General features: G+C 33.6%; 1 protein-coding gene across 2 annotated transcripts in view; it reads left to right on the plus strand.

The window, feature by feature from the left end:
* LOC150095583 (rho family-interacting cell polarization regulator 2-like) overlaps positions 1 to 26,343 on the plus strand; it is a 327,613-nt gene that overhangs the window by 210,357 nt on the left and 90,913 nt on the right. For both annotated transcript variants that reach the window (XM_090410002.1, XM_090410003.1), the window contains 3 exons: positions 3,223 to 3,436; positions 14,716 to 14,848; positions 21,788 to 21,946. In XM_090410002.1, coding sequence (XP_090266128.1) covers positions 3,223 to 3,436; positions 14,716 to 14,848; positions 21,788 to 21,946 — 506 coding nt within the window. The remainder of the gene's footprint in view (positions 1 to 3,222; positions 3,437 to 14,715; positions 14,849 to 21,787; positions 21,947 to 26,343) is intronic.

Here is a 26,343-nt window from a genome sequence, read left to right on the forward strand (position 1 = left end):
TGATTGAAAAAAAAAAAATATTAATGAGTAATCTTGATTAGACTTTCCCAGATTTTTGATATAGATATACAATCATTACGATTCAGGTTGGGATGATGGAGTAAGGCCTCCACGCTTTCCTTGAACAAATGTTCGAATTTATAACGGGATCTATGTAATAGGCGAGCCCTGGACCAAAAGATGCTGTGGTCAGTTTCAATCCCGTGTTGAGCCAATCGCGACTTTTCAGGTTTGTTGTGAAGAATAGAGGATTGATGTTCTTGGATTCTTTTTTCAAGAGAACGCCCAGTCTGTCTGGATGTCCTCTTGAAAAAGAGAATTTTTTTTCAAGAGAACGTCCATTACTTGCTGACATCTTTCCTCAAGACATTATAAAACTATTCGATTTCGTAATACATTCTGGATATTTCGTATGTCAAAATAAATTTTACAGCCAAGTAAAAAGAACGGCCATGGGAAGTTCTCTTTCTCCTGCTTTAGCTAACTTTTATTTGGAACATTTAGAAAAAGTCCTCTTTTCATCTATTTTCCCTCAACCATCCTTTTCGGTAAGATATATAGATGACATCTTTACTATTTGGCCTAGCAAAAACTCTTTACCTTCTTTTTTAAACAGTATTAATTCCTTGCATAATTGTATAAAGTTTACTATGGAAATAGAAGAAAACAACCAGTTATCTTTTTTAGACGTTCTCCTCATCCGGTCACCTTCAAATATTCTTACAACTACAGTATACAGGAAACCAACGTTCACAGGTTGTTATATTCTTAAAGAATCAGCCCATCATCCTTGTCAAAAAACAGGAATTATAAAATGCCTCATCAGAAGAGCCAAAACTAATTGTTCTACTTTTGATTATCTACAGAAAGAACTTTCTACTATCCAACAACACATGAAACTCAATGGCTTTTCTGAAAAAAGTACTCAACGTCTTCTCAATTCTTATAATCCTCCACAAAACAACAAAGTTTCAATACGTCGAGTGCCTATTCCTTATATTTCTGGTATTTCAGAACCTATTGCAAGAATTTTAAAGAAATATGATTTAACAACTACTTATTCACCTATTAACAAATTGTCTTCTCATTTTCCTTCTCCTAAAGACAAACGCTCAACTTTATCTCTTCCTGGAGTTTATCAAATTCCTTGCAACTGTGATCTTTCCTATTTTGGACAGACTGGACGTTCTCTTGAAAAAAGAATCCAAGAACATCAATCATCCATTCTTCACAACAAACCTGAAAAGTCTGGATTGGCTCAACACGGGATTGAAACTGACCACAGCATCTTTTGGTCCAGGACTCGCCTCTTACATAGATCCCGTTATAGGTTCAAACGTTTGTTCAAGGAAAGCATGGAGGCTTTACTCTATCGTCCCAACCTGAATCGTAATGACTGTATATCTATATCAAAAATCTGGGAAAGTCTAATCAAGATTACTCATTAATTTTTTTTTTTTTTTTTTTCAATCAAGTCTCTACTTCAAAATGTTCCGTTTTATACTTAGTGATATAACATCACGTGGCGTGTTCTATTTTTAATGATCTATTGTTAGTATTCTAGCTTGTATTTTTTAAAACCGTTCTTGTAATACCACTGAAGATGGTCCGCTATTTCCAGACCGAAATATTTGATTAATTAAATATCTTTCTTGTGTTTACGTGTATTTATCATTCAAAGAGCAGAAGTAAAAGCTGATTATGATGCTGTGAGAGTTTTCTAAACACGATTTCAATTATACTGGCTTTTTATATGAGAAGGGATAGCCAGAAAAGAGAGAGATGCTTTTGGCTTAATGCTTGACTTAATTTTAGATAGGCAGCTCAGTTCCATTAGCTATGTCCTTCCCCAGATTATATTTGTGGGGAGAGGGAGAGATCTAACAAAGTGGTTTTAGTTTGTTTTTGACCTCTAAAGGCCTGAATAGTTTTAATCTGGCTTAGTAATTTTATAATTTTAATCCTTGAGGTAGATAGCTTTCACAGGAAACCTACACACGGTTTTCCACTGTCATAGTACCATTCCTCACAAATATTGCAGTTTAAATATGCTAGTGAAGAAAGCAAAAATTTACTCAATTTGGAATGCTAATTTTCAGCTCTAACCCTTAGATTTTACAGGAATTTAAAAAGCTCCTTGCAGTTGTAAACATACCAGTTATGACCAAATGAATAGGTCAATCAAATCAGATTACTGAACAAAAGGGTTACATCTTGTTCTATCACTATGGCTACCGTCCTGGTCTTGCAGATTATGCTTTGGACACTTTCCCAAGAGTTTGCTGAGAAGAGCTATCTCACTTCACAGAAGCAAAGATAAATTTGAAAACTCTTTCATGAATCTACTTCTGCCTTAAAGTACTGCCCATCCTAAACAAATGTGGATGCAAGAAATTGGCATGTATATGGGAGACTCTCATTCTTATACTTAAATCCAAACATCCAAGATTACTCAGTGATACCCATTAGGTTACTCCCTTTAAGAACGTAGGCTTCACTTCATGTGTTCCTTGTATCAGTCTTTCTTACCATGTAAATGCATGGGTTCATATACTTATATATCTGAGTATCGTTCCCTGATGAGTCAAAATTTGACTTAGGCAAAAATGCTGAATGATGGGTTATATCAAAAATTAATTAAAAACAAAAGACTACCCGTATTACTAATGTGCTATATAGGTTTACAACTTTTCATTAGAGTCCATGGGGGGGGGGGGATTATTTATGCTGTCTTTTCCTTCCAAAGATGCTTTTATGAGTAATGTTCAGTATATAAGTTTACACATATAACATTCCCTTGTAGTTGGATGTTGTGTGAGTATTTCAAAAAAGTTCCCTCACTTTGATTCTTATTTATATTTTAACGTTTTTTTGTTAAATCATTTCAGGCTAGTAGCATTTTTAGTTTACATTCTTCTTAATACAGAACTTTATTAAATTTAATATTAAATGTAAACATTCATATTAAATTTTTAGGGTGGACATTATTTTCTAACAGTAAGTTTCTGCTATTCACATTGTTTTCTAATAGTAAGGAAGCCACTAGCAACTCCTTTGCTACCTTAATAAATAAATCTATTAATAAATTTAAGTCAGAATATTTTTTTTTCTCTATACTTCTAATCTTAAAAAAGCTTGCAAGTGAATGATTATGTATATCTCAAAAATTGCACTGGTCTTTCAGAAATTATATGCTGCAATGTATGGTCTATCTTATGATAGGGTAATGGAAGAGGAAGAGAAGAAAATCGATCCAGATATGACAGCAAAAACTTCAGATTCAGGAATTGCATCAATTGCAAGGCAGCTTCTAGATAACAGTGATGGTCATTCCACCCCAAGCTTTGGGCCCAGTCCACAGCCTCCAAGCACGGGATCAGAACAGTTGGATCTTGCATTAATTGCCCACTTGACCTACTGCCAACGGTTAATTGAGGTAAGTAGAGTATGAATATTTTATTTTGTACTATTTCTTGTACTCAGTGATGAAGTTGGTTCAAATCCTGATATATTAAAAAAAAAAAAAAAAAAAAGTATTTTTATATATCATCTTTCCAAAAATGGGAAAATGCTGACCTAGTTGGCTGAGTGGATGGCATACCTACTCCTCAGCCAATAGGTCATGGATTTGAAACCATCATGGACACAGATGTTTATAAGTCTGCTCTGAACAAGCTTGAATAGCTCCTCCTTGAGTTTTTAAGGGTTTTTTATGCTTGAAATATTTTTTGTATATTTTGAATCCTCGTATACAGTGTGGTCATAAAGATTAGTCTCTTTCTTTGAAAATCTCTGTCTAAATTTCATCATATAAATATAATACTCATTTCCCTGAAAACATTATAAAGCATATTAGAGTGATGATATTAACAGCTGGAATATGTTCTCACTAACCTTCAACATTGAACTTTTGTTTTGTAAATTTGTGACTTTATATAACCCCATGCAAAGGAGACTATTAAATGGATTTGGTAAAACATTTCTTTACAGATGTGTCATCACCTCACTTGTCTTCTTGGGGACAAGTGCGGTGATGACCCATGGGTTAAGTATAATCCATGGTCAACACCATGGGTTATACTTAAAATTGAAATACACCCAATTCTCCATTTACACAGTAGATTGGTTCCAGAAAAAAAATCTGTAAAAAAAATACAGTGCATATGAAAAAATAATAGAATGGTTCCAGATGTGAAAACCCGATATGAACAGTACGTTATTTTCAGACAAAACATATGAAAATCAATGAATAAAAGTCTATTTCATTTTAATGGATTATTTTTTATTTTAAATACTTATTTAAAGTACAGTCATACCCCGACTTACGCAAATCTGGAGTTATGCGGTTTCTTATATGTACGTATTCCCATCCCGCGTCATGCCTCACCACTAGTCGTATCTTTCAGGAGCCGGCCGCATTCGCCATTGTCGCACATGCTGTGAACAAGCACTGACGTGTTTCGTGCAGTCTCCATTGATACATGACTTTTAGTCTACAAACCTTGTGACTGTTTAATGTTATGTTCTTGATAAAAAATTTTATCACATAAAAAATAATAATGTCGTCCAAAAGAAGCAAGTCTGATTCTTCTACAACTAGCAAGAAAAGAAAAACATTGACTTTGGAAACAAAACTCAACATTATTAAGGATTTTGAAGGCGAAATGAAATTTGTGAGCTAGCAAAGATGTTCGATCTACAGGAATCCACAGTAAGAACAGTCGTGAAAGATAAAGAAAGCATTCTCGCTGCTGTGAAAAATGCCCAATCATTAAATTCAAGCATAATTCATAAACGTCATGGGATTATTGATGAAATGGAAATGATGCTTAAATTATAGTGTGATAATCAAGTGAGAGTAAAAAATTATCCAGTTGATCAAACGACAATATGTAGCCAAGCCAAGCTGATTTTTGAGAGGCTAAAAGTAGAAGCTGGAGAAACGGCCAAAGAAGAAAATTTCGTGGCCAGTAATGGTTGGTTCAACCAATTTAAAAATCGCTGTAACTGGCATAGCATCGCGGAGAGTGGAGAGGCGGCAAGCGCTGATAAAGAGTTTTCATCTGCTTTTCCTGGGACACTTAAGGCTATCATCTAGGAAGGTAGCTATAGCAGTCAAACCATATTTAATGTAGACGAGACCGACTTGTTCTGGAAAAAGATGCCTAAGAGAACTTTCATCGCACATGAAGAAAAAACGTTTCCTGGCTTTAAGGCTTCCAAAACCGGTTGACAGTAATGCTTGGTGGAAATGCAGCTGGTGATTGCAAGTTAAAACCTCTCTTAATTTATCGCTCCGAAAATCCAAGCGCTCTGGAAAAAAAATCTAAAGCTGGCTTGCCAGTTATTTGGAAGTCAAATTCTAAAGCTTGGGTGACAGCTTCTATTTTTGAAGACTGGTTTGGTCACCACTTCTTACCTGAAGTTGAACGTTATTGCCAGTTTAAAAAAATTCCGTTTAAAGTTATGCTCGTTATTGATAATGCACCTGGTCACCCTCCTGCAACTTTAATTGATTTTGATCCACGTGTAAAAGTTGTTTTCTTGCCTCCAGATACAACCAGCTTACTTCAACCGATGGACCAAGGAGTTATCAAAACATTCAAAGCGTACTACACACAACATTCATTTGCAAGTGTGAATGAAGCTATGAGGCAAAATGAGCAACTGTCTGTTAAAGAGTTTTGGAAACAGTTTAATGTTTTAGATGCTGTAAGGATTATCGGAGATTCTTGGGGTGAAATTTCCCAAAAAACCTTGAATGGTGTCTGGAAAAAACTTTGTCCATCCTTTTTTAAATGTGAAACGGAAATGTTGCCAGAAACTGATCAAGTTGCTGAGGCAATAGAAGAAGTTGTCAACCTTGCCAGGCAACTAGATTTAGAAGTCGACAGTGAAGATGTCAGCGAGCTGTTAGACTCACATAACAAGGAGCTTACAATTGACGAGCTCATAGAAATGCATGAGCAAAGCACTACTGAAGAGACCGAAACCTCAGATTCAGTTCTACCAGAAAAGCACATGACAATTGCAAAATTAACAGGTCTCAGCTTAATTAAGAAAGGTTTACAGATTTTGGAGGACATAGATTCTAACGAGGAACGTGTTAATATTTAATGAATTTATTTTATCCTGTAGGCGACTGCGCCATTGTTAATATTTTATGAATTTATCCTATATATGTGCCATTGTTAATATTTAATGAATTATCCTATATAGGCTGCGCCATTAGTTATTTATAATGTGTATTATAAATAATATTTCATTTACTAACAATTATTTTTATTTTTGACTCCGAGTGTCCCTATATGTTATTATATTTGCACAAAGAGTTCACTCCAATTGGTGCAATGACTTTAACTCACTCTTTCAGAATCCAACTAATCATTGACTCAATACCAAGTACAAAATAAACACATTTAATAAAACTTAAAACAATATATATACACTTCTAGTAAAAATACATAACTACAATTACAGATTATATGGATCCAAGGCCTTATTTAAAAAATATAAACTTACTCTTAAGACAAAACACTTTTTCTTTCACAAATCACAAAAAAAATGTTTATAGTCTTATTCTCTTCCTGTTAAGGCTCTTTTCAAGATCCCTTTAAAAATTCTTTTTTACTGCCTCACACAAAACAAAATCAAGTTCCTTCCTACTTGAATATATCTTGGCCAGTTTATAAAAACTTAGTTTCAAGATTTCCTTTTTCTTCTGTACTTATTCCTTCTTGAAACATATTATTTCCACTATTCCTTTTTCGGAATACAATATGAAATTTCCTTTTGACTGCCGCACACAAAAAATTCAAGTTCCTTCCTACTTGAATATATCTTCGGCCAGTTTATAAAAACTTAGTTTCAAGATTTCCTTTTTCTTCTGTACTTATTCCTTCTTGAAACATATTATTTCCACTATTCCTTTTTCGGAATACAATATAAAATTTCCTTTTAACTGCCGCACACAAAAAATCGAGTTCCTCCCAACTTGAATATTCCTCGGCCAGTGTTCTAAAAACTTTCCGAACGCTCTCTTGTTTACCACTGTAACTTGGATACGCAACGCTTTTCTTGTCAGCTGTCAATCAAACATCAAGTTCACTCCGGGAGCATGCGCACTTCAACAACGTCAGAAACTACGCATTGTAAAAATATGGCTGACTCGCTGTATCCACCAGCGCTGAAGAAAGTCTTTCACAAACACAAAATTCAACATTTAAAAATACAACAAACTTTCTTATAAATAATACAAATAATCAATTAAGTAAGTACTTCAATATTTTTACTTCCTTACATATTACTTCTAACATAATATTTTCATAACGAGCACATCACAAGTGCAGACACTGCGTGTATGAAAACAAAAACTAACAAACAATATTAATACGTAAAAATATTCAGAATTTATAATATGATTATTTTTACATCAGTTTCATTTTTCTGTGAAAAAAAATTTTTTTTTTTTTAAAAAATTTTTTTTTAAATATTTAACTTACATCTGAACAAACTTTTAATATTTATTTCTAGATTGTTATATTTTAAGTTCTAATCTGATTATCTAATCATTATGCATATCTTCTAAATCACTAGTTTCAGAATCATCTGACACTAGAGATAATTCTGAACTTTCTTCTTCCAAATTAGTATACTTAAAAATTTCATTTTTATACCTTTCAAACACTTCATTTAAACTACTTGAATGATGTCCTAAATCTATAGAATCATCACTATCAGAATCAGTTTCTACAGGTTTTTTGAGATTCTAAAAGTTTCTGGGATTCCTTATTACCTTTACTAACTAAATTTGAGGTATCTTTAACTTCCCTTTTCTTATTTAATCCTATATTTATCAACCTATGAAATTCCGCTATACTTTCATCAATATTTGAATCAATTTGATTATCATTATTCCTACATTGTACATCATCTGAAATGTGTGTCTTGGGAATTCTAAAATTTCTTGTATTTTGGTTCACTTTACCAAAGTTTAATTTTTTCTTTCGCTGCATATTTGAATTATGAATATTAGATCTATTCCCTTTCCTATCATTTAACTTTGAATAAGATTCACAATTAGTATTAGGAAAACTACATTCATCCTTCAATATTTTATTCATATTATCACCTAAAGTAACTAAATTTTTATTTCCCAAAAAGTACCTTTTTAATCTATCAGAATGTACATTTAAAATTTTACTAGGATTATTGACATCTTGAATTCTAAAATTCACAGGAGAAAAATTGTCTAAAATTCTAAATGGACCTAAGGCTTTCTTTCCTAATTTCCCAACTCTTTTAATACTAGATTTATCATCTAACAATACTAAATCACCTGGTACAAAAGATTTATATTTTCTAAAACGATTTATATATTGTCTAGTTTTCTGAGCACTTAATTTACTTATCTCACCTACTAGTCTATGAGTAGTGGAAAACTTATCTATTACTAATTCTAAATATTCATTTATATCACTGTATCCTGTATTTGGAATAACTGAAACAAGTTCATTAGGAAAAACTGGATCAAAACCATATAATGCAAAAGATGGTTTTTCCTTGATAGCAGAATGAAAAGCAGACCTACATGCAAATAATGTTTGAGAGATATGTGTATCCCAATCATTCATTTTGGTGTTTGCCAACTTTGAAAGTATTTGCTTTATGTTTCTATTTAGTCTTTCACACATACCATTACATTGCGGATGATAAGGTGTTGTAAAATTCTTCTTAACATTAAGCAATTTACATAACTGTAATAATAGTTCAGATGTGAAATTTGCTCCTTGATCTGAAAGTAAGGTCTGAGGAGTTCCATATCTACAAACTATCATATTCAAAAACTTTCTTGCAATAGTTTTTGCAGATTGGTCTTTCATTGATACTGCTTCAGGAAATCTAGTTAGCATGTCTATGACTACTAGAATATACCTATTTCCTTTTTTAGTAATTGGTAGAGGACCTACTACATCAATAGCAACAGCTTGAAATGGTCTAGTTGGAATTGGAAATGGTTGTAAAGGAGCTTTTCCTCTAAAAGGGGATCTTATTTGGCACTTATGGCATGACTTGACATACGTGAGTATATCACTCTTCATACCTTTCCAGATGTAACGATCCTTTATTCTTTCCAAAGTTCTAGAAAACCCTTGGTGTCCTGCTAAGTCAGAATCATGGAAAGTATACATAATCCAAGGAATCATTTCAGTTGGTGCCAATATTTTCACCTTCAATTTTCCATCTTCCATTTGTCTAGATAAGAGTAACCCATCTTTATCTAAATACAAGTTATCCAGATTCAAAAATGTATCTAGTTGAGTTTCCTCTTTCAATACTGCTTCATAAATAGTTTTTAGTATGGGATCATCCTTTTGAGCTTGGATAATCTTATCCTTTTCCCAAATTTGTAAACTAGGATCCTTATTCTTTAGAGTTTCAATATTAAATACTTGATCATTTTCACTAGTATCTAGAAAAACTTCAGGAGACTGCTCTAATTTTCCACTGTCACCTGAATTCCTATCCAAACAGCATTCTATTCCACATAATGATACTGTATTATCAATAAAATTACACACAAACCCATGACGTTTCAGAAAATCAATTCCAAATATTATTTGTACATTTGGATTTGAAGATTCTGGAAGAACAATTAAAGAATGAGAAACTTTCAATGGAAAGCAAGGAATTGAAATAAAGACATTGATTTGCCTATAAGCTGAAATTTCAGATTCAAATATTCCTTTTAACTTAATTGGATTGCTTAAAACTGAAATATCATTTGGAATTAGAGATTTAATTTTGTTAAATAAGCTATAAGAAATGAGTGAAATGTGTGCACCTGTATCAAGTAAGATTTCACAAGGTACATCTTCAATAAATCCTTGTAATACTGTTAAAGGATTACTTTCATTAGCATAAGGAGCTAATGCTACATCAAACTTTCTTTTATGGTTATAGCTGTCTTTGGCTTTACCCATGTTTAGTAAATAGTTTGACATTTCTGTCCTTGCCAGTATAATATTGGAATAATAATTAATTCCAGATTTACCTTTATTCTCCGATTTCTTATTTTGAAAACAAGATCTATCTCTAACATAACAATCTTTAGCAAAATGACCCTGTTTATTACATCTAAAACATTTTGGAATGTATCTCCTATGAGATGCTTTATTCCTGTTAATGCTATCAGATTTACAAGAAAAAGATTGATTATCTGTAAGATTTTTGGATATTGATAAATCCGACATCATCTTAAACAGAAGTTCCTGTCCTTGTACTATGGGTCTCTGTTGTCTTTCTATTTCTTCACTCAGAAATGTTTTCAGTTCCTCATATTTTTCCAAATCATGTAATTTTACCCTGGAATCAGATTCTGGAATATCTTTAGTAAAATTCACAGAAGTTTCCTTAGACTTTTTCTTTTTATTTTCAGCTTTACCCTTTTGAAGCTTTTCTTCTCTCATTTTATCAGTACCCACAATGCTAGAAGAATGAGTTTGATTATGCTGAAAAGAATTTACTTGCTTATTGCTTGAGGAATGAAAAATATCTCTTAATCTTTCTTCCTTTTCTTTAACAAGCTCAAAACATTGTTCAAGATTTCTAACTTTTTTCTTATACGCTATTTCTTTTAAATTATCCTTGAGGCCAAGCCTAAATTGATTAAAGAGCAACCATTCTAAAGAGGATTTCTCTTCAGATGAAATATTAAATCCATGAGCAATGGTCCACAATCTATGATAATATTCAGAAACAGATTCCTTATTACTTTGGATACACTGTTGAATCTTCCAAATGTTAGGCCCTAATTCTCTTACATTTGAAAATTCTGATATTAGCAAACTTTTAAAGGTTGCATAATTGTCAGTATCTCTTAGTAAAGGAGATGTATTTAAGAATGTTTTGGCTTTTCCCAACAATTTATTACGAAGTATAATTAACAAGTGAAAATCTGACCAATTTCCTAAATCTTTAATTTTTTCTGCATACCTAAAAAATGTTTCTATGCTTTCACTACTATCACCTGAGAAAGAAGGTATTACTAAGGTTGGATTTATTAACCTAAAAAATTCTTCATCATTAACTGAAGGAACTTTACTACTAATATTACTATTTTCTGTAGCCATTTTTTTTTTTTTGATTTGAGTCAAGATTTGCCTTTTGGATTCTAAAATAGTTTAGTCATAACCAATTATCCTGTCGTCGACTGCGCCATTGTTAATATTTAATGAATTTATTTTATCCTGTAGGCGACTGCGCCATTGTTAATATTTTATGAATTTATCCTATATATGTGCCATTGTTAATATTTAATGAATTATCCTATATAGGCTGCGCCATTAGTTATTTATAATGTGTAATATAAATAATATTTCATTTACTAACAATTATTTTTATTTTTGACTCCGAGTGTCCCTATATGTTATTATATTTGCACAAAGAGTTCACTCCAATTGGTGCAATGACTTTAACTCACTCTTTCAGAATCCAACTAATCATTGACTCAATACCAAGTACAAAATAAACACATTTAATAAAACTTAAAACAATATATATACACTTCTAGTAAAAATACATAACTACAATTACAGATTATATGGATCCAAGGCCTTATTTAAAAAATATAAACTTACTCTTAAGACAAAACACTTTTTCTTTCACAAATCACAAAAAAAATGTTTATAGTCTTATTCTCTTCCTGTTAAGGCTCTTTTCAAGATCCCTTTAAAAATTCTTTTTTACTGCCTCACACAAAACAAAATCAAGTTCCTTCCTACTTGAATATATCTTGGCCAGTTTATAAAAACTTAGTTTCAAGATTTCCTTTTTCTTCTGTACTTATTCCTTCTTGAAACATATTATTTCCACTATTCCTTTTTCGGAATACAATATGAAATTTCCTTTTGACTGCCGCACACAAAAAATTCAAGTTCCTTCCTACTTGAATATATCTTCGGCCAGTTTATAAAAACTTAGTTTCAAGATTTCCTTTTTCTTCTGTACTTATTCCTTCTTGAAACATATTATTTCCACTATTCCTTTTTCGGAATACAATATAAAATTTCCTTTTAACTGCCGCACACAAAAAATCGAGTTCCTCCCAACTTGAATATTCCTCGGCCAGTGTTCTAAAAACTTTCCGAACGCTCTCTTGTTTACCACTGTAACTTGGATACGCAACGCTTTTCTTGTCAGCTGTCAATCAAACATCAAGTTCACTCCGGGAGCATGCGCACTTCAACAACGTCAGAAACTACGCATTGTAAAAATATGGCTGACTCGCTGTATCCACCAGCGCTGAAGAAAGTCTTTCACAAACACAAAATTCAACATTTAAAAATACAACAAACTTTCTTATAAATAATACAAATAATCAATTAAGTAAGTACTTCAATATTTTTACTTCCTTACATATTACTTCTAACATAATATTTTCATAACGAGCACATCACAAGTGCAGACACTGCGTGTATGAAAACAAAAACTAACAAACAATATTAATACGTAAAAATATTCAGAATTTATAATATGATTATTTTTACAAACGAATTGTAGCCACAAGGCAAGGGATAAAAAAATCATTGGCTTGCTATGAAGAAATTTTGCGTGACAAGAAAAAGGCATTATGCCGTCAGACGAATCTATTAGGTTTTATGAAACCATCGACATCGAAATAACTTTCTTTTTTTTATGTACGAAAAACTACAATTATGTTTATATTTCTTAAAAAATATAGGTGTTTTTTTGTAAACCTTTGGTCCAAATTAACTAATATTTTGTATGTTTGTATATATAAATTACATGTAAAATTATACCCCGAGTTACGCGAATTCGACACGTGCTTTTTGTTGGTCCCACCTACCACATAACTTCAGGGTATGACTGTATATATATATATATATATATATATATATCTTTTTAAAGAAAATAGTGTGTCACTAATAAAACAGAAATTCGAAAATGCCCAAATATACCTGTGCATATGGTTGTTAGTTAAATTTTATTCACCATCACTTTCTGACAGTAGCTGCATTCTTTTGTGTGAGACTGGAATGAAATCACCTCCATCACTTGAAACACTTTGGTTGTCCTGTCGTACTTCAATGGCAAAACATTTTCTTCAGTGAAAGGAACTAAATTAGCACTAATTTCCAATAATTTTGAAGGTTGTTTTTTTTACCATGAACTCTGTAATTAATCGTTGAGGTCCTGTTTCGACCAGATCTTTGTATAATTCTTCGTATCGCACCATACATGACTTCAGTTCACACTTAAACTGTTCAGCTTGTTCAGTGTTTGGATCATGTAAGAAACTGACTTTGCAATTTAGTAGACATTTGAAGCCCTTCTTTAATTAATCCTGCAATGAGAGGAATCTCTTCATCATCATCATCGATTTTTTCTTTTTCACCGAGATTCTCAAGGACAGCTTCTATTATTTTGTCATCACTCACAGCCTTGTCAACCATCAATTCTTCAATATCTACAGATGAAAAATCATCAAATCCTTCTCTGCCAACTGCATGTGCTAATCTGATGATATTGAGATATTCAGTTGTATGCAAATGTACAGGATTTTTCTTTTTCACACATTCTGGCCAAGTGGCTTTCTAGCATGCATTTAAAGTTGATGGTTGCAATTCTGATTATGCCAGTTTAGCAAGTTTGATGCAATGCAAAATAGAAAAGTTCTTCCACACATCAATAACTGTCAGTAAATTATCCTTATCTGGTTTATCCAAATTGTATTGTAACATTCTTCTTATGTAGTAAGTTTTGAATGGTAGAAAACAAAATTCCACATTTTGGTGTTCTAAAACAGGATGGCTAGGCGCATTGTCTATAATCAGTCCAGAATTTTTTCCATCAAATAGCGTTTAACTTCTGGAACAAAACATTGATGGAACCATTCATTAAAAATTTCTTTTGTAACCCAACCTTTTTTGTTTGCCTTCCAGTGCACTGGTAACATGTTAAAATCCACACCTTTCATTGTCTGCGGTCTTCGGGATCGATTAATGAGTAATGGCTTTAATATATGATCTGAAGCATTGATGCAAAATCAGTCGCATGATCCTTAGTTGCTTTAAAGTCAACGACACACTTTTTTGTGATTTCGCTATATAAGTTCTATTTGGCATTTTTTTTGTCTACATTCTGTAGTGTAGAATTTTCCCTGATATTTAAAACATCGAGGGGGGGTCCCCGAAATTCACATTTAAGTACATATGTACCATTCTAGGAAATGATAATTATAATGGAAATATCCTTTTTAACAAACTGAATTCAAACAGAAAATTTAAAAATAAGTGCCATTTGAACCATGTAAAATCAAAATATACCGTGTAAAAATAGAATTAGTTTTGTTTTCTAAACTGTGTTATTTCGAAATCATGTAAAAAAAAACCATGTAAAAAGAGAATTAGCTGTATATTCTTTACTCTTCCACTTGTAATTTTTAAAAAATTGTATTTTTTTACCAAATTAACTGGAACTTAATGATCATCCTGTGGATGGGTGGGTGAGTGAGAAAGAGAGAATCTACTAACTAAACATAATATAACAAGAATCACTTTGATCACTGTTATATTTGCATGCTTGCAAGTGAGAGTTATGAAGGAATTTATAAATTTAATTTTCATCATCTTTATTTTTAATGGTAGATATATATTATGAACTTTTATTTCATTTTTTTTTTCTTCTATAAAGCATCTTGGATCTTTTGGACCTCTTAAGTGCCAAGAAATTTTTTCTCTTGATAAGCTGAGGAAGCAAGCTGCAGCTCTTGCAACACTGCTAAAATTAGTGAACATTAATAAGGAAGGAAGAAAATACATCACTGGTAAATTTTGTTATTTTAACCTTGAAATGTTGATCTGTTGGTAAAATTTTATAACAGCTTCTTACACAAATTGTATTCATAATACAAATAAAGCAATAGGCTGACTAGTATTTCATGCACATTGATTTCAGAGAAGTTGGTTAGACTCAGATGCAGGAATGATAGAAACAAATGTGATACTCTGTGGGGAAACAGTTGTGACTGATTTATAGAGAAGTATTGTCTTAACCACCTGCAGTCATCTCCTACTGTAATGGACTTCGGGGGGGGGGGGGGTCAAAAGGAATAGTTGTTGTAGAGAAAGATTTACTGTTGTCAATTTTCTTTTGATGCTGTGGAGATTTGGCTATGACTTTTCAGTAGCATGTTATAGTGAAGGTGACAGCAGTGAAATCTTTTATCTCCCCAAATAATTTTGTAGCTTTAAATCAAACAGATCAAGTCTCTTTATCAAAAAATGAAAGCAGGAATTCTAGATATGTTAATTTCAGGTGATAGGTTTTTGCAAAACTGACAATTCAACATTATCATATTTACACCTTAGTTCTGTGAATTTTCACCAGTGATGCAAAGATAGACTTTTGTAAACTAATATTTTTTATTTATTTTTTTTTTTTAGTAAAGCATTCCTCTCAAAAAAAAAAAAAAAAAAAATGCACATGAAATGTACACCTGTACATTCCATGTGCATATGTAAAGTTTCCCTCTAAGATTAACCCCATACTGTCTTTGTTCCTCGTTCACATTATCACTGACTTTTGTTGGAGACTGTATTGTACTTCTTGAACAGGACCCTCTGCCTAAGCCCTGAAATTAGATATTATTGCACCAGATTGTTCAGATATATGAAATCAGCATAAAATGCAGTAGCCTCTCCCTCCTTCATTATGTAATCATGTTAAATAATCAATTTTCTGGTGGTGGTGGATTGGGGGGGGGGGGATTGTTAAACTGGAATGCAGCATGGATAAGCAGTAATCCTAGGGCAGTTGATAAATATTGAATTGTGTTATTCTTAAATGAAAATATAATCAGTTCCTTGCATTGCTACTAAGCACACAATAGAACATAATAGATAGCATGTACAATTTTATAGAAAATAACACACTTACTCAATAATTGGTGAAGGGATGAGAGAGAGAGAGAGAGTTAATCATAGCAAACTCTAAATAAGCACTGCAGTTTCATGTAGTGTGTTTAGACTGTTTCTGCTTTCAGCTATGTGAGAAATTATTTTATTATTATTATTATTACATGAGACCTCCAAGCAGTCCAAAGACTCAAGGGAGGGCACCTACTCTACAACTCTCTGTCTCCACCACTCAATCCACCAACTACAGTGAACTGTAACTACCATCATCATATACACCAATACCTTCTACTGCCCAGCACTACCACTACTATTTTCACAGACAATCACAAACATCCATGGAGTGCAAACGCTCCTTCCACTGAGTTACACACACTCTCTAAATTCAAGATAACTTTGCTACCAAGTACATGAAAGAACATAGCATTTACAACTTCATAGAAAATAACACTTTTCTGATAATTGGCAGGGGGGGGGGGTTAGTTAATTACAACAAACTCCAAATACATACTGCCGTTTCATGTAGTGTGTTTAGGCTGTTTTGAACAGCCTAAACACACTACTTGATGTTTTGTTACCTTACTTGACTAATTTCAACCATCTCAAGGATTCAAGAAGCTCACAGAATAGCTGAACATTTTGATTTCTTATGTTAGTAACACTATTTGTAACAGCTCCCACTCATTTGCATTTGTTATCATTAGTATTCTCCTACAAAGTGCAATGCCTGTAGCTTGAGTTATCTGTAAAGTTCACACAGAGAGCTTTTTTGAGCTAGACAAACTAATCTATGGTTGTTGGAAAAAATAATCAGTACATTTTCTCTATGTTCCGACATTGAAGATTATTGTTTTGTTTCTGGGATACGATTTGCATTGCAGGAGCAGATAATTTCAGTTTTGTTATGACTATTACTTGTGAGTCAAGTGAGTAATGTTTATATACTTTCCTCCTCTTCCTTTCATGCTTACTTTTTTTTTTTTTTTTTTTTTTTTACTGGCAGCAAAATAATTCAACATTTTATTTTGTCTAGTTTAATTAGGCAAAATTAAAAATTATGCTTCAATGATTAAAGAATAGAATACTGTATTTCCCTCTCCATTAAGATTGTAGAAACCTGTTGTTGGTATGTACAGAACATGCACACATAAAAATAAAAAATGTTCTAACAACTAATATAAGGTATATCTTAGGCTTAGAGAAAACTATTTAAGATAATTATACTTCTCAAAAAGGTCCTTTGTTACTCAATTTTGCTAATTTCCTAAAAGACTAATTTTTATTCCTAGGAGCAACCTTCATTTTATTACTTTTGGAAAACTTCAAGTATTCCCATGATGTCAGTTTTATACCTCTCCATCTTTTTACAGACAATATGAAGAGCACCCATCTGTACACCTGTACATTCCATGTGCATATGTAAAGTTTCCCCTCTAAGATTAACCCCATACTGTCTTTGTTCCTCATTCACATTATCACTGACTTTTGTTGGAGACTGTATTGTACTTCTTGAACAGGACCCTCTGCCTAAGCCCTGAAATTATATAGGCAGATGACATTGTAAGTTTAGTTAGATGATGTGTATTATATTAACTTCCCTACTGGCCAAGGCAGAGGAAATACACAAACATTATATAAAGTTTTTTCACTTGTTTAGAAAGTAAGATTATTTTAATAATGAGGTGTGACACCTTTTCACTACTTGTATATGAAATGTATATAACTTCTGCATTACTTCAACCTCGGTATCTCTTCTGGATCCGGTTCCCAGTGATGAGACCTCATTAAAGGTTGCAACTGGTCTGGGTAGTGTCCCTTCCATAATGAATAGCATTATAGGATGTGTGTTTTGCATTATTTGATACTGAGGCAATTAATATGAAGTCATTATCTTCTGTATACAAGTAGCCTAATTGCAAAGAAAATTCATGTGTAAGCTTTGTTTGCTTACACTTGGATAAAGGATTAAACAAAAAATATAATTTATTGGAATTTTTAATTTAATTTAAACCACATTAGGATGTTTCAAGATCAAAAAAATGGGTGCTTTCTGCTTTTTATTATGTAATTACACTGTTAATCCCTTGATGGTGACTGATCAGGCTGCACTTCATAATTTAGGCATTCTGAATTAGACATTGCAGGCAACGTAAAACTTTTATACCTCCATATCTTCTACTACTCCAGCTGCCTTTCCACATTCATTCATGTAATGAATAGCATTATAGGATGTGTGTTTTGCATTATTTGATACTGAGGCAATTAATGTGAAGTCATTACCTTCTGTATACAAGTAGCCTAATTACAAAGAAAATTCATGTGCAAACTTTGTTTGCTTACACTTGGATAAATGATTAAACAAAAGTATAATTTATTGGAATTCTGGTAGCAAGGCTATACATTGGTCATACATAACTGGTAAGTTTACGGAATTAACAACGCATATAAAGTATATTAATTAAAGGTAAGATATGGTATGTGCATGCAGGCACTAACAAAAGCAAATGAGGAAGAAAGCAAGAGTAAGGTCATAACCTTACTTCTTGTTACAGACCATATAAAAGTTGGCATCCCTTATCCGCTCTACCAAAGACCAACCACTTCCCCTAGACCTACCGGTGTATACCAGGTCCCTTGCAGCTGCAAATTGTCCTACTTTGGCCAAACAGGCAGAACAACAAATATCAGGATTTCAGAACACAAAGACTACATCCGGTTTCACCAGTACAGCTGCTCTGGGCTGGCAGACCATGCCTTAGATATCCACCATAGAATTCATTGGAAGAAAACAAAAATAATACACCGCAGCAAGTTTAAATACAAAAGATTATTCAAGGAATCATCATCAGCTCTAAAAAACGTTCCTAACCTCAACAAATTTGGGTGTATGAAACTACCCCAAATTTGGGAGACTTACATTATGAGAACTTCAGCCCAACTGCCAAGACAACCAAATTAGCCTGCCAGAGGGCACCATTAGGACTTTTGGAACAATATTAGTTTCTTGCTTTCTTCCTCATTTGCTTTTGTTAGTGCCTGCGTGCACATACCATATCTTTATGTTCCTGAAGATGACAACATGACGTTGCCAAAATATAGAAGTTATTCATTAAAGTTACCTTTAATTAATATACAGGGTGTTCGGGATAAATTTGACATATTTATAATTAATTATATTTTTCCGTAAGTTACATGTATTAACACACACTTCTCTTCATTTAAAAGTTTGGACCCTTCTTCATTCATATACAAGATGTCAGAAAGGATGGATAGCTGGAACCCACCTGAATCATGGAAGAGAATAACTTGTATCATGATGATTCGTGCCTGCCATCAAAATAAGGATATTACGACTGCTGCCCAATGCTCCCTGAATACAGTAAAAACAATCAGGCATGAACTAGAGACTTGCAATGGTGACTACGAGGATGTAGCAAGAAGAAAGATCCCTAGCAGACGATCTGATTGCGTTCGTACAGCAGAATTCCTCGCAAATCTGCAGGAACAGGTGTTGAAGAACCCTGGCATTGGAATTCGGGCTTTGTTCGTGGAGTTGCTAACTGTAGTCAAGCCCTGGATAACAAGGGTAGCCAATGGTAGGCCGTATGTATGGCAGCAGGATTCGGCCCCTTGCCACACCTCTGGGAAAAGTCAAAAATGGTTGTCTGAAAATTTCTACGACTTCACCAGTCCAAATGTTTGGCCTCCAAACTCCCCAGACCTTAACCCCATGGATTATTTTGTATGGGGCGCAGTTGAAAAAGACACCAATCGCACTTCCAGTAATACAAAAGCCCAGTTAATGGATAAAATTAAAACAGTTTTTGCGGCCCTTCCCAGGGAGACTGTAGCATCAGCTTGTTCGAGGTTCCGAAGCAGAATTGAAGCTGTGATCGATGCTAATGGTGGTTATTTTGAGTAAATCTTGTTGATAGTATTGTAATTAACTCTGCCTGTAATGTTTTTTTGTCAATTCATTAAATTTAATAGATACAAAGAAGATTTTCTTTTTCCTTACGAAACTGTCAAATTTATCCCGAACACCCTGTACTTTATATGCGTTGTTAATTCCGTAAACTAATTACCAGTTATAATTTATTGGAATTTTTAATTTAATTTAAACCACATTAGGATGTTTCAAGATCAAAAAAATGAGTGCTTTCTGCCTTTTATTATGTAATTACACTGTTAATCCCTTAATGGTGATTGTAGTGCCATTAATGGATTAAATGTAACAGAGCAATATTTAAATCCATTTGATTTAAAGTGTACTGTTTTACTTGAAATTTCAGTTATCAGAAAGAATTCTTAAATATTTTAAATTCTGCCTTACGGTTTATTTGATTTGTGTGCAACAGATAAAAATGAATTTCACATATGTAAAAATAAAATCTATTTTGAAATGTGACAAGAGACCACTCTTAGCAATTAATTTATTTACTAATGATAAATTTGCTCTCTTTTATTGTTCAGTTCAGTTCAGTGTAGTGGAACAAGATAATTTATTCATGCTCTTTCATTTCACTAATTGTATTGCAGAAATTATACTTGCGCTATTTTCGAATGCTTGCATCAAAATTTGTTATGTTAAATATTTATAAATATCATGCTTTCAAATAACATTTATTGAAATAAATATGATGTGGGTTAAGTCCAAATTTAAATTGAGTAAGTTGTAAAGATTTTATTAGCCTAGTCTGGTTTCTGTTTGATAACACCTCGTATTATTAATTACTACCTGAGTTATTAAGTGACCCCTGCAAAGAACAAAATTGTTGATAGGAAGTTAGTAATGATGTAAGTTCTTCATGTAGTACTATCAAAATATCCTGTACACCCCTTGAGGGTACAAATGAATGTCAGGAATTTGATGATGATGCAAAGTGGTCACTTAATAAGGCCACTATTTAACTCCAAGCCCCCCTGGACCTGTATTTTGTCTAGTTCTGTCAACTTACTATCAGCTGTCATTAAAATTATTCTTCCTTTTACTTGCCATGTAGTGAAAGAACTCTTTGGGATTTGATTTCATTTGACCTGTTTGGCTAATTTCTTCTCATAATCTGTTTTTGCTTCCTTATGATGTTGGTCACTTTTTTTTGAGCAAGCCTTGTTAAAGAAGATCAACAAGCTCACTGTTAATGAGCTCGCTGTCATCTTTAAACCTTTTTTGCCCTTCACAACAGTTTGCTTTTTTTGCAGACTGTTTTTAATGATACTGCTCATCCATCTATTATATGATTCATTCTCTTGACTTTGGGATAACACGCATTCTTATACCTTGGTAATGCTCAAAGCTGTGCTTGGGCTTTGCTAAGGATTTGCAGTTGAGCATTGTCAATTTATACCAAACATTTCAGCAGCTTCTGTATGCCTTTGCATTGTTGACAGATCTACAGGTACTTTCCCTGAGTCATTTAAAGCCAGCAGTTCACAACAAGTTTGTCTTTGGGATAATGTTTTTGTCTTGGAACTTTTTTTTTTCATGAAGTGCAGCCTTCTTCCCCATAGTGTTCTTCACCTTTTCTTTTAGAATAAATTTGGCTTGTAATAGTAGTAGTCCAGGTGTAAGTTGAAATTTGTAAAGTAAAACTTCTTGAATTAGATGATTTCAGCTACTTGTTCTGAACATTAAAAAAAAAAGAAAAGAAAAAAAAGTATTAAATATAAATTATTCACATGTGATCAAACTGTTCACATTGTATTTAACTTTTTTTTATTCTTTGTGAACAGTTTAATGATTAAAATGATTAAATTCCAAAATCTTTTAAATCATCTTTGTAAACATTGGAGTGGATATTCATATCAAATGAAAATAAAATAATTTTAAAAATCTGTTTTTTTTTTAGGATCTTCTCTCTTAGATGATAACTCTGAACTTCAGCAGTTATGGGAACAAATTTCTGATGGAGGTGAAGTTTTATGTGTGACAGCTGAACAAATGGTCTCTCGTTTAGAAGAGATGATTATCTTGGATCATAGTCAAGAGCCATCTGTTGTTTCAAAAAGTAGCTTTTGTTTTTATTTATTAGTGTTATAAGAAAAGGAGATGGGGGGTTCTTATGATCTCTGAAGGATAGTTTGTCATATATATTTAATTATAGAAAATCTAATCTTATAATTACTTTTATAAGTAGCTTACTCAGATGTTTCATTTAAGGTTCGGTCAGTATATATGGTCAACTGTTTTGAAACTGCATTAAGTTTTTGTATTATATATATATATATATATGTTAAAGATACCAAGCAATTTGAAACCTGGTTTTAATCCATTTCCCAAGTAAGCAAACAGACAAGTAAGTCAAGTTTGCACCTGCACGTAGTGCAAGTCTAGGCAACTCGTGGTAAAGGTAGAATAAGCTCTGATCACTATTCTTAATATTTACACTTAATGCAAAGCTCATCTCCTTGAGGAGATGTATGATGCTGTGCATTAAAGGCAAGGGGCCACTACCCAGACCGGTTTCGACCTTTATTGAGGTCTCATCAGTGGGAGCCAGGTTTAGAAATACCAAGGTTAAGTAATACAGAGCTTATAAGTATTTTACCAAAACAAGTTACCATAAGGTCCTTTGACCTTATTAAATAAAAATCTCAGGATGAGAGATAGATGTAGAAAGTTTTTTACCTTGGGTATATTATATGTTAAAGATACCAGGCTATTTTAAACCTGGTTGTAATCCATTTCCCAAGTAAGCAAACAGACAAGTAAGTCAAGTTTGCGCCTGCACATAGTGCAAGTCTAGGCAACTCGTGGTAAAGGTAGAATAAGCTCTGATCACTATTCTTAATATTTACCTTTAATGCAAAGCTCATCTCCTTGAGGGGATGTATGATGCTATGCATTAAAGGCAAGGGGCCACTACCCAGACCGGTTTTGACCTTTATTAAGAATAGTGATCAGAGCTTATTCTACCTTTACCACGAGTTGCCTAGATTTGCACTATGTGCAGCCGCAAACTTGACTTACTTGTCTGTTTGCTTACTTGGGAAATGGATTACAACCAGGTTTAAAATAGCTTGGTATCTTTAACATATAATATACCCAAGGTAAAAAACTTTCTACATCTATCTCTCATCCTGAGATTTTTATTTAATAAGGTCAAAGGACCTTATGGTAACTTGTTTTGGTAAAATACTTATAAGCTCTGTATTACTTAACCTTGGTATTTCTAAGCCTGGCTCCCACTGATGAGACCTCAATAAAGTTCAAAACCAGTGTGGGTAATAGCCCCTTGCCTTTGATGCATGGCATCATACATCTCCTCAAGGAGATGAGCTTTGCATTAAGGGTAATTATTAAGAATAGTGATCAGAGCTTATTCTACCTTTACCATGAGTTGCCTAGACTTGCACTACGTGGAGGCGCAAACTTGACTTACTTGTCTGTTTGCTTACTTAGGAAATGGATTAAAACCAGGTTTAAAATATCTTAGTATATAAATTAGTGTAAAAACTCTTTACACACACACACACACACATATATATATATATATTATTTACTTAAGCATACTGTTATGTAATAGTAGTTACTCTCCATCCTTCTATCAATCCTGTTCATTTTGCAAACCATGCAGTACTTGCTTAGACATCCCACATATCAAAATCATCCTCAGTTAGTGCCTTAAACATTGGAACAAGGACAATCACCAAAACACAGCTTCTTGTGCCAAAGGGATATCAACTTACCCACCTTTGTCTTGTCCACCATGTACAGTTTTGTGCTTCTCTTTTACATTCCTCATAAGACAAAAATGTCCAGTCAATATTTCCCATCCAATCTGTTCTTTATCTTCCTCTTCTTCTTTTTCCTTGTATCCTTCGTTCTAGAAGTGTTTTTTGTAGGGATTCGTGCCTTAGTATGTGACCAAGGTAGGTGGGTTTTCTTTTCTTAATGGTTTTCAACAGAGTCCTATCTTCTCTAATCATCACTAATATTTCTAAATTAGTTTTTTTGGCGGCCCATGGAACTCCAAGGATTCGTCTGAGGATCCAAAGGCTTTTGGCATATTTTCACAATATTTTGATATTGTCCAGCTTTCTGCTCCATATAGCAGTGTTGACCATAAGTAGCATTTGGACAGCCTAAGTCTTGTTTTTGTGTGAATTTCCCTTGAGGTCAGAATGTTTTTCATGCTAATGAAGGTTGATCGTGCTAATGAAGATTGAAGGGGTTGCTTAAGGGGTCAAAGCTGTATAACTGAGAGGAGACCTCCACATAGCCTTTAAAGGAATGCGCAGAACCGACCAGGGCTTCTGACCTAATGTCCAATCCTGACCTTCTCATGGTGCACGCTGTTGTGTATCTACTTGGATACTGAATGAACGAGGATGGGCTGGCAATTTGGGATTTAGCCGACCAAATTGTATTCTTATTGGTTAAACCAAAATAAAAAATGATGGTACAACATGACAAAATTTAATGCCAGCTGGGGCGTCGCCAGGTTAAACAAGGCCCCCATTGTTTTCACCAGGGAACCAGAGCGAACAGCGAAAAGTCAGCTACTGGAACAAATCTGAAAACACACCCCAACTCAACATCACCAGAGTTAAAGATCGGTACTATCAACACAAGAAGCCTGAATGGCAAAGAATTGGAGCTAGCTGAGGAATTAGATAAGTACCAGATTGACATAATATGGGTGACTGAAACAAAAAAGTTAAAAATTGGTGAGATCTTTCTGAGCAATAAATACAAAATGTTATATTCAAGCAATGACAATCAAGGAAAAGAAGGAGTAGCCATAGTATTCAACACAAAATACGAGGCTAATCTTTAATGGCAGGCAGTCTCAAGTAGAGTAATGGGGGGGCTGGACAATGAGACTTATTTTTGTCTATGGTCACACAGAAGTTTCTACTAAGGTCTTCTACCTTAGTAGAAACTAGTGGAGGAATTTTTTGAGGCTTTAAAAAAGCAACTGACACAATGAAAAAGGAAAAGTTGGTCCTTGTTGGGGATCTGAATAGCAGAGTAGGAAATGATTGTGAGACATACAAAAATATTTTGGGAAAATTTGGAGAAAAGAGCAAAGCTAATAATAATGGCAAATATCTGTTGAATTTCTGCTGAGGACATGGACTGGTTATTACTAACACCATGTTCCAACATAAAAATGTGCAGAAATTCACATGGAGAGAAGAGGCAAGGAATAAGAAAAGTCTCATTGACTATGTTATTGTTGATAGTGATGTTTTCTCCCTGGTGCAGGACACCAGAATGTACAGAGGATTTGAAATTGAAAGTGATCACTATTTAGTCTTGAGCAGGATAAAATTAAATTTCATATTGAAAAGAATAACATGTAAGAAAGTTTTAAAGCTAATAAAAGTTGAGCAGCTCTCAGATGTGAACTGTAGACTAAAATACACAAAGATTATTGAAGAAAAAATGAAAGAGTTTGAGAACTGGAATCAAACCTTGGAGATTCGGTGGCAAGCCTTGAAGAAAACCCTGATTGATGAGACAACCTCACCACATGCCTCAGCCAGAGAGGCATGTGGTGAGGTTGTCTGCAAGGATAGAAAAATCATGACTCCATGGTGGGCCCAGGAAGTTAAAGAGGCAGTGAAGGAAAAGAAGAAAGCATATCAAAAGTTCCTGTCAAATAAGTCAGCTTGTGCTCTTAGAGAATACAGAGACAAATGTAAGAATGCTAAACACTGTGTAAAACTAGCTAAACAAAAGTCAAGGGAGGACTTTGGCAAGAATATAGAAAATAAATATCAAGAAGGTGGCAAAATATTCTGGAGGTTGTTCAAGAAGCTTAGGAATGGTGGAAAGAGTGCTGTAAAAGGAGTTAGAGATGATAAAGGTGACATGAAAATGGGAGAAAAAGATATCCTTGAAGTATGGAGTAATAGTGGTAAAAAACGCTGACCAGGCATGCAGTGAGGAATACATATCCATACTTGAAGTAGAAAAAGCCATCAAAGGCTTAAAATGTGAAAAGGCAGCAGGAGTAGATGATATTCGACCAGAAATGCTGAAGTATGGTGGTATAAAAGTCTTACAGTGGCTGCACTGCATAGTTCAGAAAGCCTGGACAGAGGGACGAATTCCTGATGATTGGAGTAGAGCTCTCTCATAGTATCCATATATAAAAAGGGAAATAAAACTGAATATGAGAATTACAGAGGTATTTCCCTATTGTGTTCTGGGCAAGATTTATGCCAGTATACTTGAGAAATGGTTGAGAAGAATTGTGGAAGAACAAGCTGGATTCAGGCGAAATAGAGACTGTCAGGATCAAATCTTCACTTTACGACAAATAGTCGAGAAAGCATGGGAATATAACAAAGATCTGTATTTAAGTTTTGTTGATTTGGAAAAGGCATATGAGAAGGTGCCAAGAGAGAAGCTATTCAGACTGAATGATATAATCACAAGAAAGATATTTATTTA

The sequence above is a fragment of the Typopeltis vanoorti genome, chromosome 20 (genome assembly GCF_054136105.1).
Source record: "Typopeltis vanoorti isolate ZY-2024b chromosome 20, IOZ_Tvanoo_1.0, whole genome shotgun sequence".
In the NCBI taxonomy this organism is placed as follows: Eukaryota; Metazoa; Arthropoda; class Arachnida; order Uropygi; family Thelyphonidae; genus Typopeltis; species Typopeltis vanoorti.